The sequence below is a fragment of the Columba livia genome, chromosome 1 (assembly GCF_036013475.1).
Source record: "Columba livia isolate bColLiv1 breed racing homer chromosome 1, bColLiv1.pat.W.v2, whole genome shotgun sequence".
Classification (NCBI taxonomy): Eukaryota; Metazoa; Chordata; class Aves; order Columbiformes; family Columbidae; genus Columba; species Columba livia.
In genome coordinates this window covers 151,331,169-151,345,146 of record NC_088602.1, presented here as the reverse complement: position 1 = coordinate 151,345,146, position 13,978 = coordinate 151,331,169, and the positions used below count along the sequence as shown (strand labels likewise).

At 40.3% G+C, this 13,978-nt stretch overlaps 1 protein-coding gene across 4 annotated transcripts in view; it reads right to left on the bottom strand.

The window, feature by feature from the left end:
- Positions 1 to 13,978, bottom strand: part of DGKI (diacylglycerol kinase iota) — a 221,469-nt gene that overhangs the window by 93,290 nt on the left and 114,201 nt on the right. For all 4 annotated transcript variants that reach the window (XM_065038789.1, XM_065038782.1, XM_065038799.1 and 1 more), the window contains 6 exons: positions 13,513 to 13,608; positions 10,024 to 10,106; positions 8,167 to 8,227; positions 5,570 to 5,683; positions 4,855 to 4,992; positions 3,547 to 3,625 (listed from right to left, as the gene is read on the bottom strand). In XM_065038789.1, the coding sequence (XP_064894861.1) occupies positions 3,547 to 3,625; positions 4,855 to 4,992; positions 5,570 to 5,683; positions 8,167 to 8,227; positions 10,024 to 10,106; positions 13,513 to 13,608 (571 nt within the window). The remainder of the gene's footprint in view (positions 1 to 3,546; positions 3,626 to 4,854; positions 4,993 to 5,569; positions 5,684 to 8,166; positions 8,228 to 10,023; positions 10,107 to 13,512; positions 13,609 to 13,978) is intronic.

Sequence of the window (13,978 nt, the reverse complement as noted above, 5' to 3'; positions counted from 1 at the left end):
AAAGAAGTACTGAGAAATAGACATCTCTACCCAAAAAAAAAAAAGTGGTTACTCTAAAACCTATTTAGAGAGCTGTTTCATTTTGATGATACTCTAAGTGACAGATTTTTAACAGTCTAGTAGTAATGGTTAATTATTCTCACTGTTAAAATAAATGTGTTTCTTTTTTTCTGTCTTGAACTTTTCAGACTTCAACTGCCAATGGCTAAATCTTATTATACTTCTCCATCAGATTAAGGAGCCCCCAAATATCAGATATCTTGTCCTTGAGTAAATACTTGTAGACAGCGATTAAATCGCCTTTTAACTTTCGTTCTGATAAGCTAAATGGAGCGCCATTTAAGGCATGCTTCCCAGAATACAGGTCATTCTCTAACTGCTTTCCTAGCCTGCAGCAACCAGAGATTTCAGAAACAGCCCTTCTGGCACTGTGTGTAGTGGTAGAACCAACCACCTCTCCTTCCTCAGTAATTCTCTAGTGAAAACACCCAAGTATCCAGATAGTTCTTCTAGCTAAAGCATCACACTGGTGTAAACGCTACCAAAATTACTTCTTCTCAAATGACTACTTGAAAAAAAAAAACATTTCTAGTTCTCTTTGAAGTCACTACATCTCATAATATAAAGCTCTGTCTTTGTAAGAACAAGATACTTTTTGTTTCTCGTTTAACTGTTTGTCCAGCTACTGTTATCATTCACTTGTTGTGTTGCAGGTGAGCCTTGCATACAGTCAGTGCCACTTCTTCTTAAAACAATTAATTTAACTGCATAAGTAATTCTCATCTCACTGAGCTTGCAACTCTTAACAGAAAGTCTCAAGATCCCATGCTAAGAATTGGGAGGCTCCTGAAGGCTCAGTGCCCATGCTGCATGTTCTCTGATGTGATTATCCCTGATGGCTTCAGGCAGCAGACACCAGGGCACTGGTTCTTATGACAAATACTGACTGGAACAAAAGCTCCAGTTTGCAACTGGCTAATCAGAGAGTGCCATCCTGAGATCAGTGACCTTCAACATACTTAACAGCTCCTACCTCTGACATAGCAGATGAGCACAGTTAGAGAGGGAGGAATGCAATGTAGAATAAAGCCTAAAGTTCATTTTTGACTGTAGAAGTAAATCACTGACTGCATATCCAAGGCTCACTCCATCCTCACCCTTCTCAAGCCATCAAGAAGGTAGGAAAATTTAAGTGTTACTGTGTATTCGTGCGTGTGCACGTATGTGTGCATGAGTGAAGGGGATGTGTCCTGTAAATGAACAGTCCTGGAGAGCTGAGGGAGCAAACAGCATGTCAAACATAAGGAAAACAAAGGAGGAAACTGATGCTGGAAAGAGTCACTAACCAGAACACTTCCTGAAGAAGCAGAGCTAAATCTGCTAAGGCTTAGAGCCAACCCTCAAGGCTCAATCTGATTAGTCATAAAAGCAGTGTAGAGGTTTCCATGGAAAAGGCCACATATATGTAGTTTCCTCTGAGATACTGAAATCAAAACAGTTGACCAATCTCTATTGCACACAGTGCCCTGATAGGCTGAGAGTTCAAAACTATCTGATGTATTCTGGTTTGGCAGGGGGATGAGGGTGGACAGTGGATGGGCACAGTATTATTTTGTTTTAATACCACACATAATTATAATAGCTCCACATAAGCAACAGCACAGAACCACTTATCTTAATGGACCAAGTCCAACATTCACAGAAGTGCTTTAAGTTTTGCTAAAGTTCTTCTAAGAGTTTCTCTGGATTGTTATCAATTGTAAATGAGATTGGAATCTGTCTTGCACTGCTTAATTCATAGATTCATAGAATGGTTTGGGTTGGAAGGGACCTTCAAAGGTCATCTGGTCCAAGCCCCCTGCAATGAGAAGGGTCATCTTCAACTAGATCAGGTTGCTCAGAGCCCAGTCCAGCCTGGCCTTGAATGTCTCCAGGGATGGGGCATCTACCACCTCTCTGGGCAACCAGTACCACTGTTTCACCACCTTCACTGTAAAAAATTTCTTCCTTATATCTAGTTTAAATCTACCCTCTTTTAGTTTAAAATTATTACCCCTTACCTTATTGTAACAGGCCATGCTAAAAAGTCTGTCCCCATCGATTTTACAAGCTCACTTTAAGTACTGAAAGGCTGCAATAAGGTCTCCCCAGAGCCTTCTCTTCTACAGGATGAACAACCCCAAATTCACATGAAAAACCATAAAACCCATACACCAGTGACACGTCCAAGGCTATAAGCTTTTCTTTCCTAAAATACAGCTAAATCATTTTGTATATTTTAGCATTTGATATGGTAAGGAAGACATCAGCAGTAATGACTTGTAAGAGCAGACATGCTGTGAAAAGCTGTCCTGGCCACACAAACACACTCACAGACACATAGCTTGCTCTGCCAAGTATTTTTTTTACCCATGTAAATTTTTTAAACACTGGCATATCTAGAATAACATCCATTCTTTATAGGGCTCTATAACTTCATTATTAAGTAATGCCTCCATTAAGTGAGAAAGTAGCCATGCATTTCATCTATACAGTATATTCACAGTCATATTAGCATTGCATAATGATATGCATTCATAAAAAAATGCATACAGCTGTCATCATTTCATTCCTATGCCCTTTTGTGGCCTCTCATTATTATTCCTAAAGCTTGAAGCAGTCTTAAACATTATAAAATATGCATTAGTTCATTCCATCATGTGTCCTGCTCTTTATTTAGTATGGCATTAGAGTGCTACCTTTTCATCTTGTAATAACATTCTGATAGTATGAAAGTGAAGATAAAGGAGGCTGCAATTCAGAAAAAATACCTGCATATGAAGCTGAAATGACCAAAAGCTGAACACATACAACTGAAACAAAGTTTGTTTATGTGACATGAAGAATGCACATAAGTCCAAAGCCCACCTGCTAAGCCACATTTGGAACCATATGGGGTAGAATAACTACCATCACCATGAGGATAAACAAGATGCTACAACAGCTCAAATTTCTGGCAGTTTTGTGAACATTAAAACATTTCACTTGCATAGACACACTCTGGATATGTACCAATTCCAAAGACATTATGCTACACCCATCCATAGGTAGCTACTATACAGTTTGACAGCACAATTATCCTCCTGTTATCCTGATACTTGGACAGTCTTGCAGCTTTTCTCCTTATTCCAACTCCACACTTGCATCTGACTCACATTTGTTTTTCTTTCTGCTCTTATTCTGATGTTTTTGTAGCAGCATAAACTTCCATTATACCTGTACTTGGTATATCCCTTAGAAGATCAAAAACTTTGAAAAGCTTCTGCTTCCTTTTTATCCCTTTTCTTTCAGTTAATGCCAGTTTTCTTTATACTTTTCTCATTTTTAAATCATGAAATCCCTTAGGAACTCATGATACCATCACTTCCTACTTGTATGTATCTTGGGATTTTATGTTCTAGCTTTCTTTCTGAATTGTAAGAACAAGATGTTAAATCCAACCCCATCTGTAATTCATAAAAATAACTGCCCATTACCAAGGCTAAGGAGATAAAAAGTTCCTATTACCTCTAGATTCATGGAACTCCAGTGTAACATGTGCATCAAATCCAAGGCTGAAGTAATTATTGAAGACACTGAGAGGAAGCTGTAATTAGATAATAAAAAGACACAAAAATAACATGAATGAAACATTCCATGACACATCAGGAATTCACTACTTCAAACCTGGCATCTCATGAAAACTTATGAAGAAGAAAGTGGAACATATCATGGAAATGTATGCAGAAGGTTGCTCTGCAGGTTAGTAATGTCTTGTGGAAGATGATGAGATGCAAAAGGCCAAAGAACACATATATCCACAGTGCTTTATGATCATATATGTATCTTTGTAGACACATTAAATGGTTTCTTGTGTTGTCATTGAGATTTCCCATAAAGCCACTCCACTTAACATGTCAATACAAAGCTTTTCCTAATTGCTGGAACTTCAAGCTCAGTATGGCAAATGAAATTCAAGATGTGCTCTTCCTGCTTCATATAAAACCAGGAGCAATGCAAATCGCATGCAAGAAGGACTAATTCTGTTGAGGGTGCATGAGGCAGGGAAGCACACATCTGGCCTCTTCATCATTATAGACACCCAGCAGGGCTGTAGAGATGGTAGAGTAGCACCCAATAGATAAGCTGGAAATTATAACTGAGAAGGGGAAAATGTTTCACAGAATAATTTTTTGAATATTTTTTTTTCTTATGACTGTAATGCTTTCAAGGCCCCCAGTCCAAATGACATATTACTATAAACATGATCCCCTCACACAAAAATTTCCCCATTCTTCAACTATCAAGGTACATTAATGGACATTACATGGAGACCCACACACAAAGAAGTTAAATAGTACAATACACTACACCTTGCTGTAAAGTGGGAAACAGCTGGTATCTATTAGTAAAATACTGAGGAATTAAATTTTCCATCCTGTTTTAGCTTGGTCTAATTTAGGAATGGATGGTAATCACAGGATTGCTTCTCCTGCCACCCCAGGTTAACCAGAGGAAAACAAAACAAAACAAACAAGAAAAACAAACAAACAAAACACCTTTCTGATTAAATGCTAAGGTTTTTTTTCCAGGATTTAGTTCTTGAGGTAAATGCTAAATGCTCAATGCCTGGGAGTTACAAACAAGAAATAAATGGCTGGTATGCATTACATTTCACACACCTCTGAAAGCACTGGTACACGAAAAGAGAAAAAGGAAGAGATGCAACTAGACAATCAAAATGTTCTAGAACGCCCCCACCCATGCATTTTGTTGTGTAACCCAAAAATTCTCTTAAGCATCTTACAGTCTACCTGGGAAAAAGAAGGCTCTAACCTTACGTGCCCCATCCTCCAGCTCATCCTGTGGCAAATCAGGGTTACGCTCAACCTGGAGATTCCAGCGGTCCAGCTGGACAATGGTCCCATCTTCTACATGGCACAGGATCTTGGACACTGGCTCATCTGTGTAACCCTGGCAGCAGAGTGTTACCAGAGTTTCAGCCATGGATAATGAAAGCAAAGCGAGACACCAATCACCTGGCAGACCTCCCTCCTTTCACACAGGCCTAAAACACCAGACCAAATGTTCCTAAGAACACCTCAGAATTGTTAAATTTTGAAATATCAAGTATTTTAAGAAGCTATTGCTGAGGTACACAAGTCTTGGGCAGGCAAATTAAGGCCACAAGGAGAGGAACTCAAAGTGTATTAATTGCCTTGCATGGAATAATTCCAGTGGTGTAGGCAAGGACAAATACAGAGAAATTAAAGTTTAGTCTATGCTTAAATTAGAAGCCTACATATCCTTTTCATTACCTGACCTGAAATACGAGACAAATAAATCTATATACACTTTTATTACAACTGCATTGCTAGTAAATTCAAGATTCCAGACTGGAAATTGAACCAAACCATTTTGCCTAACTGAAACAGACCTTGGACACAGCCCTGCCTGCTATTTTAGCCCAAATGAAGTTCCACCCTACACAACTAAACCAGAGCAGCAAAGTTGAGAGCCTGCACATAAGGCTACCCAAGTCAGTGCTTACCCCACCCCAGTTGAGAGTGCGGGCAAGGTCATTCCCAGTGCCAAGCGGAAGGACAGCCACAGGAGGTGGGGGGCTGAGTTGTAGCTCATCAAGGATGGAGAGGATCCAGCCCACCTATAAAATGGGAAATGCAGAGAATCATTAGCAGAGAATCATTAGCTAGGAAGATTAAAAGGGCTGGGGAAAGAAAGAAAGAAAGAAAAAAAAAAAAAAAAAAAGAAGAAAACCATATAAACATATATTTTCTATGTATCCCCTTTACAGAAAAGATCAACTAAAGCAAAAGGGAGGAGGTCTGAAATGTAACTCTACAAGTGCCTCATCTAAGGTTTCATCTTTTGGAGAACAGGTACAGCAGTTTCCAGGAAGCTTCTGTGCAAGCAGAAGCAACAGTATGTCAACACTGGTTGTCTTAATGGCACACAGAGTTACTGGGGTCAGGGAGCACATAAATTGCTGATCTTCAGGCAGGAAATGAAAACAAATAGAATTATAGAGCTGCCTAAATATGGGTCTGAAAAATACTGTATGTAAAAATGAGTGAAGAATAATATGGACAATTCAAGAAAAAAATTTTGTAGTCCTCTTGTGCTCAAAGAAATTAAACCTTTGACAAATATCATGAAAGAAGATGTGAGAGACACATAAGAGCAGGATGATATCTCAGAGTGTGTCCCTGAACTGGAATAGAGGGTCCATAACAAGGCAAGCACGGACTTGTCCCCAGGTCTCCCATTCCTCAGACCACAGACTTTAGTGCTGAATTATTTCACACAGTGCAAAGCATAATATATGTGTTCTAGTCATAGACACACACACATCTGTGTGTGTGCATATATTTATATAAATGGAAGATTTAAAGACTAGAATAAAAGACAAACTCTAATGCTCTGGGTTGAAGACTTTGTAATACCTACCATTCTGTAAATGCTTTTAACTGATAGACAAAAACTTCAAATTACTAACTTATAAGTACAACACTGCTATTTAACTTGAGGTTATTTCTAAACCTTGCGCATTAGTTTTACAATCAAGGATGACAAAGACTATCATTTCCCTGTAAAGCTCATGACTGCTTTGAAAGCAAAGCTTTCCATTTGTGCCCTGCAAAGGAACAGCAAGCAACAATGATGGAAAAGTTACAATAAGTTCTGGTTCACCTCAATAATGCAAGGTAACATCTGGCCTCATTGAATATTCACCAAGTCCATTTGAGCTAGGTTTCTCATTTCTAGACATAATGGCTTTGGGAATAACTAGATATTAATTTGCTTCAAACTGAGCAGCAGCAAATGTAACAGTGGAGTTCTGCTCTTACTGATGAGAAGGTGCTGCCACCTGTCGCTTGTGCTGCTCAACAAAGGGAAAACAAAGGATGGTCAGCCTCAAAGTGGTTGCATTCATTTCTATTTATAATATTGTCAGGATTATTTTTTTTTCCTATTAAAATATTGATTTCCTCAAATGGAAGAAAAAGACTTTCAGAAACAGATTGAAACACTGTTTTTCAGCTTATGCCCCCTGCTAAAGCAATGCCTTGCGTGTTTCTCAATGAAAGTTCACAATTCAGTAACATTAATATCTTATTTCCACAGGTACCAGCAAGACAGAAGTCTAATCATGTTTTTTTTTTTTTTCTTCATTCTTGCAGGGGGAGCACTTATATTAATAATCCCTACATCTGGGAAGCTGAACAGACAGAAATTAAGGCAGAGATGGATTAAGGGTGGGGGTGCAGCTCATTACATTACATTAAAAAAAAAAATCCTCCCCATGCCCTAAATGCACTTTCCTTACCATACTTACTGTTACAACTATTATTAAATGCATGTTTGGGGAACTGAGCTTCACAGAGACTAAAGCTCAGTTGTTCAACTGTATTTAAGCAGTCAGCGTCACAGACTGAGATTTACAATATTCCTAACTACTGGAAAGAGTAATGCAGTTGTAATATCTCCATTACCACTCATGGCCTCCAGACTCTGAACTGCAGAGCTTGTCTCCAACTGAAGGTGCATAAATACTTTGAAGATCTGACTCTATTCACTTTTCCAAGAACACACAAAAATTCGGTAACAAAGGAAAATACTGAACCTAGATCTGTCCGATCCCAGGCTAGTAGCATGAGCAATACAATATCTTTCCTCACAGATGCTTTATAAAGAAGCGGGGAAACTCACTTTCTTTAAGCAGAGGAAACCCTATTTGACTGTACTCAAACATCATGGAGACAAAAACAGGAAGGAGCAGAAATTAAGATGTAATGGTACCCAGACACTGACTTAACCTGCTAGAACTTCAGATTTGTGTACATAGTTAGAGGAGGTCAGCAAGGTTAGTCTTTAATTTTTTTTAAGCTATACCAAATGTTTATGCATAAAGCAGATAGGACCTTGGACATTAGGGTCACTACACTAGCAAGAGCACACAGAAAATTCATTAAAAAAGAAACAAAAACATAGAAAAGAAACAAAAACGTAGATTTCACAGGAGTAAGGTACATTATCTGGCTCTGTAGGCATAGTGGGAAACACACAGCTGTGAGGAATTTACTCTCTTCACAATGACCACAGGGCTGCCAGGCACAGGCCACCTACCGTCCCATCCCCACCACAGGCCAGGATCCGCAGGTTTGGCACTTTTCTGTACAGTTCCAGCCTGGCCGTGAGAGGGAAAGGGAAAAAAGGAGGGAGAAAGTCAGAACAATTATGCAGGTACTTTTTATGCATTCTGCTGTGTGACAGTTTAATCACTGCTCATTGTATCCTCAAATATTCAATACTAAGGGCGCAGGTAGAGGCAAAAAAATAAATAAAAGTAACCCTCAGTGTTACTGAAAGTCTCGGCAGTGAGGAGGCATCGGCCCCGGAAAACGCAGGTGGCATTGGCCCTGACCCGACCTGAACCCTGTGGCTCACCTCACTTCTCACACACACACACACACACACACACACACACACACACATCCACTAGGAAGTGAAATGACGCCTTCCTTTATGGTTAGGCAGCACGTCCTGAGGAGTATGTTATCTGCTTAGCATGTTACAACTGCCTGAAAGGAGGTTGTAGCATGGGGGTTGTCAGTCTCTTCTGCCAAGTAGCAAGCAACAGGACAAGAGGAAATGGCCTTAAGTTGTACCAGGGGAGGATTAGATTGGATATTAGGAAAAACTTCTTCAAGAAAAGGGTTGTCAGGCATTGGAACAGGCTGCCCAGGAAAACAGTTGAGTCACTATCCCTGGAGGTATTTAGAAGATGTGTAAATGAAGTTCTTAGGAACATGGTTTTGTGATGGACTTGACAGTATTAGGTTAAAGGTTGGACTCCATAATCTTAACCAAAATGATTCTATGATTCCCATGCTAAATCTGAAACACCAGATTGTCATGCTTCCTCTGGAGACAACAAAATCTTTTATTCTCCTCTTATCCTAAAGCAAACAAACAAACAAACAAACATATATATATATATATATATATATATATATACATACAAACATCGAGGTTTTTAAACAAAATGTAGTGTTCCTCACCAGCATTTGCTGAGCCATCATTTCTGAGGCATGTAGAACATGCCAGCTCCTTCAACTGGTAGCTGTATTTTTTTGACACCAGAGAAGGCAATAACATCTAACAGTGCTCTTTCTCTGGATATCTGATTTAAGATATCAACAGGAGAGCCAAGAAAAGCACCCGTTAAAGATCTGTTCCTTCAGTTGCATGAGAGGCATAATGAAGTATTATATCTCTCAATGATGAAGATACATTCACACTACAGACCCTGGTGAACTGAGGCCTTAACCCTCTTTTCACTCCATTATACAGCTCTGAAAACTACGTCTTCTTTAAAGCTTCTATACATCATGAGGAGAGTAGCAGTGGAGGTATTTCAGCAGGAAAAAAAAAGGCCTGGATGGTCTAGAAGTATGAATAGCAAATACTTGGACCACTCTTATGCAAGTAAATATCTGATTTTACATGATTACTATCTTTTTGGGCTGCCTAACTTGTGAAAGTAGCACAGTTAAACAAAACGAGTTAACAGTATCTCATACCATAGAAGGATGGTCTCATAACCCTTAGCAAGAATCAGCCCTTTAAGGACAGGTCCTCCTTACTTTGGAAGAGGCTCAGACTTCAACTGTTGTCCACATAAGCTGAGTTAGTCAGAAAGCAGAGAGAGTTGCATTCTGGAAATCCGGAGGCAGTCTCACCCTACAGCAATACTCAGCTGCTGGGATCAGCAGCAGGTCCATCTTGGAGCCATCTGGAAGTGGTTTTATCTGGCATGGAGGCAGCTCTTGAGCTCTCGTCAAAGAAGCCACCACTGTAGACCCCCACCCTCCTGCTATCAAAACCTGGACATATAAACCCTGTACACAGTCTAACAACAAATCCAAGCTAGACCTTCATCTGCTTTCCTGATAAGAAAAGAATTATGGTTGAGAAACTTACGCATCTCTTGGCCCTTCCTGAGAGAGATCAAAGACCTGGCGTGGATTTAAATACCACATGAACATTTGGAGAACCTTGGTGCCCTGGGAAAAGAAAAAAAATTAATAATCCATGCTTTATAAAGCAGATGTACCAATAAAAAGAAACTAGAAAGTGGCATAGTAGATGACTGCTCTAGAGAACAGCAACCCACCAATATGAGGAGGGTCACTTTAACAACACAGATCATTAATGGTTCGTAAGAACAGGAATGCAGGGTCAGACCAAAGGTTCAACTCTCACAGCAACCTGTTCTCCTACCTCTCACCACCTGCAACAAGAAATCTCCGTTATCCGGCTCCTCCCTCAGCTATCCATGCCAGAAATAAGTTGAACAAGTTTGTGGGCAAAGTCACCATCACATTGAACACTGTCTTGCCCAACATCCGAGCAATGACACTTCTTTGACCTTCACCATCACCACTATGAACACATAGAAGTATAGCCCTCTACCTTCTAACTAATGAAGCAGGAACCAAGGATTCTATCAGTTATAGCTGCCCCAATGCTCCCTCACTCAGTGAGTGCCATGTAACATCACCTGAAGATATAATTTCCACTTTCACAAACTCTTGGGTTCATATGCCAGACACTCGATTGGGTTACTTCACATTCTGCCCAGACATAAAGCGGCAAGATTCTTACTAATAGAAGAGGGCTAAGAACCCCATGAGTTGATCTTGTACTTGAAAGTAATTCAAGAATACATTTCAGACATAGCCTGGGCAGTGCAAGTCAGGAATTTTCAATAGTGCAACATATGTGGTTATGGTCACAGAACAGTTAAAGCTGAGTCATGCCCCTTCTACAGAGATGTCTGTCTGTACATCATGTGAAACAGGCTGCAGTCCTTCCAGTTCATCCCAAACTTCTTGCTGAGGTGTTGGTTTCATTTCTTCCCCTACCTGTATATTCACAGGCTCCCCATTCCAGCCCTCACCAAGTTGCAAGGTTTCCTTCTGACCTTGGCCAAATTAACTGTTCTCTGCATAAGCAGCAGCTTACTGGGGAAAAATGCTGAGAGAATCTACACTACTTTGCCTTGGGATGTCTTGTGGTGGAGTATCTCTAGGTGGTGCCCACTAACTCCTTTGACGTGTTCAGTCATCAGTAGACATTGCTGGAAGTGCTCAGCTCTGCATGCCATCATTTGTTGAGTTTTTAAACTTAATTAGTCTTTGACCTTCTCTTTTGCATTCATTGTTGCAGTAATGATTTCCTTCTCCCTTGTTTCTTTTTCATTAGCTCCCCCTTCTGAAGAACTGCTATTCTGTCTAACACTCTCCGTAAAGTGGAGAACCAAGAATAGCAGTCCAAGTACCTCAAAAAAGGTGTAAGAGCATAAAATAAACGTGATGTTTGCTGTAGGTATTCTCCCAGCCTCAGCTATTTCCAGTTTTTAGAACTCTAGCCAGACAGAGATCTAGGGCTTCAGTAAACTTAAGGATTTTCTCTTTCAAATCTCTCCTTCAGCCCATGTAAATTTTTAGCATCCAAGACATCCTATATCAAAGTTTTGCAAATGAACTACCCACTGTGAGAAGAACTTTTTCCTCTGTTTTGAATCCAAGTCTTAGCAGTTGCATTTTACATCCTCCCTAATTTTTCTAACAGTGGAGAAAATGAGCAGTAGTTATGCTATTCTCTGTGCTCTGTAGGACTTCGTTATATCTTACATAAATCTCTTCAACCAGAAATCCCTGTCTATCAAAAGGCACTTAGATTAGCTCATATTCAAAAAGTGGAAAACATTCAACTTGGATAAGTTTTAATTCCGGGAATCCTAAGACGGAAGTCTACTGCATGAACAAGTTAATCATTGAAATTTCATTCTCTATGGTACAGTACAAGACCAGTAATGATTTTTTTTTTTTTAATGCCATAGGAATGCATCATTTTACCTGCTAACTTCACTACGCTTCCTTAGTAAAACTAAATCGCTTTTTTTGTACAAAAGAAAAGTCTAACACTTCATTGGCAATCTAAATTTTCAGTGGAAAGATATCCTTCTATGACAAGGTGACTCACTCACTGGATGAGGGAAAAGATGTGGATGTTGTCTTCCTGGACTTCATTAAAGCCTTCGGTACTGTCTCCCACAGCATTCTGCTGGAGAAACTGGTTGCTCATGGCTTGGGTGGGCATACTCTTATCTGGGTAAAGAACTGGCTGGATAGCCAGGCCCAAAGAGATGTGGTAAACAAAGCCAAATTCGGTTGGTAGCTGGTCATGAGTGGTGTTCCCCAGGGCCCAATACTGGGGCCAGTTCTGTTTAATCTCTTTATCAATGACCTGGATGAGGGAATCAAGTGCATCCTCAGTAAGTTTACAGATGACACCAAAATGGGTGGGAGCATTGATCTCCTGGAGGTTAGGAAGGCCTACACAGTGATCTGGACTGGCTGAATCATTGGGCTGAGGCCAATTGTATGAGGCCCAACTAGGCCAAGTGCCAGGTCCTGCACTTGGGTCACAACAACTCCAGACAATGCTACAGGCTTGGGGCTGGAAAGCTGCCTGGTGGAAAAGGACCTGGGGGTGTTGACTGACAAGCTGAACATGAGCCAGCAGTGTGCACAGGTGCCCAAGAAGGCCAGCAGCATCCTGGCTTGTGTCAGGAATAGTGCAGCCAGTAGGACTAGGGGAGTGATCGTCCCACTGTACTTGGCAATAGTGAGGCTGGACCTTGATTCCTGTGTTCAGTTTTGGGCCTCTCACTACAGGAAGGACATTGAGGTGCTAGAGTGCATCCAAAGAAGGGCAATGAAGCTGGTGAAGGATCTAGAACACAAGTCTTATGAGAAGAAGCGAGGGAATTTGGGGTTGTTTAGCCCGGAGAAAAGGAGGCTCAGAGGAGACCTTATCACTCTTCCTGAAATGAGGCTGTGGCAAGATAGGTGTTGGTCTCTTCTCTCAAGAAAAAAGCAATAGGACAAGAGGAAATGGCCTCAATTTGCACAGAGGGAGGTTTGGATAGGATATTAGGAAAAACTTTTTCACCAAGAGAGTTGTCAAACATTGCAGCATGCTGCCCAGGGAAGTGGCTGAGTCAACATCCTGGAAGTGTTTCAAGGACAGGTAGACAAGGTTCTTAAGGACATAGTTTAGTGGTGGACTTGGCAGTGTTAGGTCAACAGTTGGATTCAATGATCTTAAAGGCCCTTTCTGACCCAAATGATTCTAAAGATGAAGTCTTCTGAAAACCTCCAAACTAACATTTTAGATTCCTTTTAAGGAATCTAAAGATAGGACTACAACTGCTCAAATATTCAAGTATCCATTCCAGCTATCCAATTTCATTGAAGTGGAAAGGGCGTTCAACAGCAAGGACCTCTTCTAAGGACCACAATTCAATTGCATGGAGTTCTTCCTAACTGACCTAGCAAAAACTATTCTCATTTGCAGAAACACTTTTGTTAAGCTAAAACTTTATGACCTGGATGTTCTTACCTGATTCCCTCCACTTTTTGGATTGACAAAAACCAGCAGTGGCTTCATGAGCGGAGAGGATATAGGCTTTATCACAAATGGCCGACCTTTGTTATCCTGAGAAACAGAAGCAAAAAAAGGCTTTAGTACAAGCTATCTATGTTTCCCTGGCATAGCACATGCAGGAGACCCAACCTAGCTCTGACTTCAGGCACTGGAAATAGTACAGCCATGTTAATGTGAGGCTCAGCTGAAACTAATTTATTCAGTTGAGACAACTGAGTAAGAAAATAAGAGGGAAGGGAAAAAAAAAATCACTTCAGGACAGCATGAAGATATTTTAAAATGTTACTCAAAGTTATTTCCCAAAAAAGCGATTATTCACAAAGCACTAGTAATGTACTGGATAAAATGCTGTTTCTAATATGAACAATTTTCCAATGGAAAATAGAATGGGATACTACTTATTTCAGTAATTCCGTCTAAC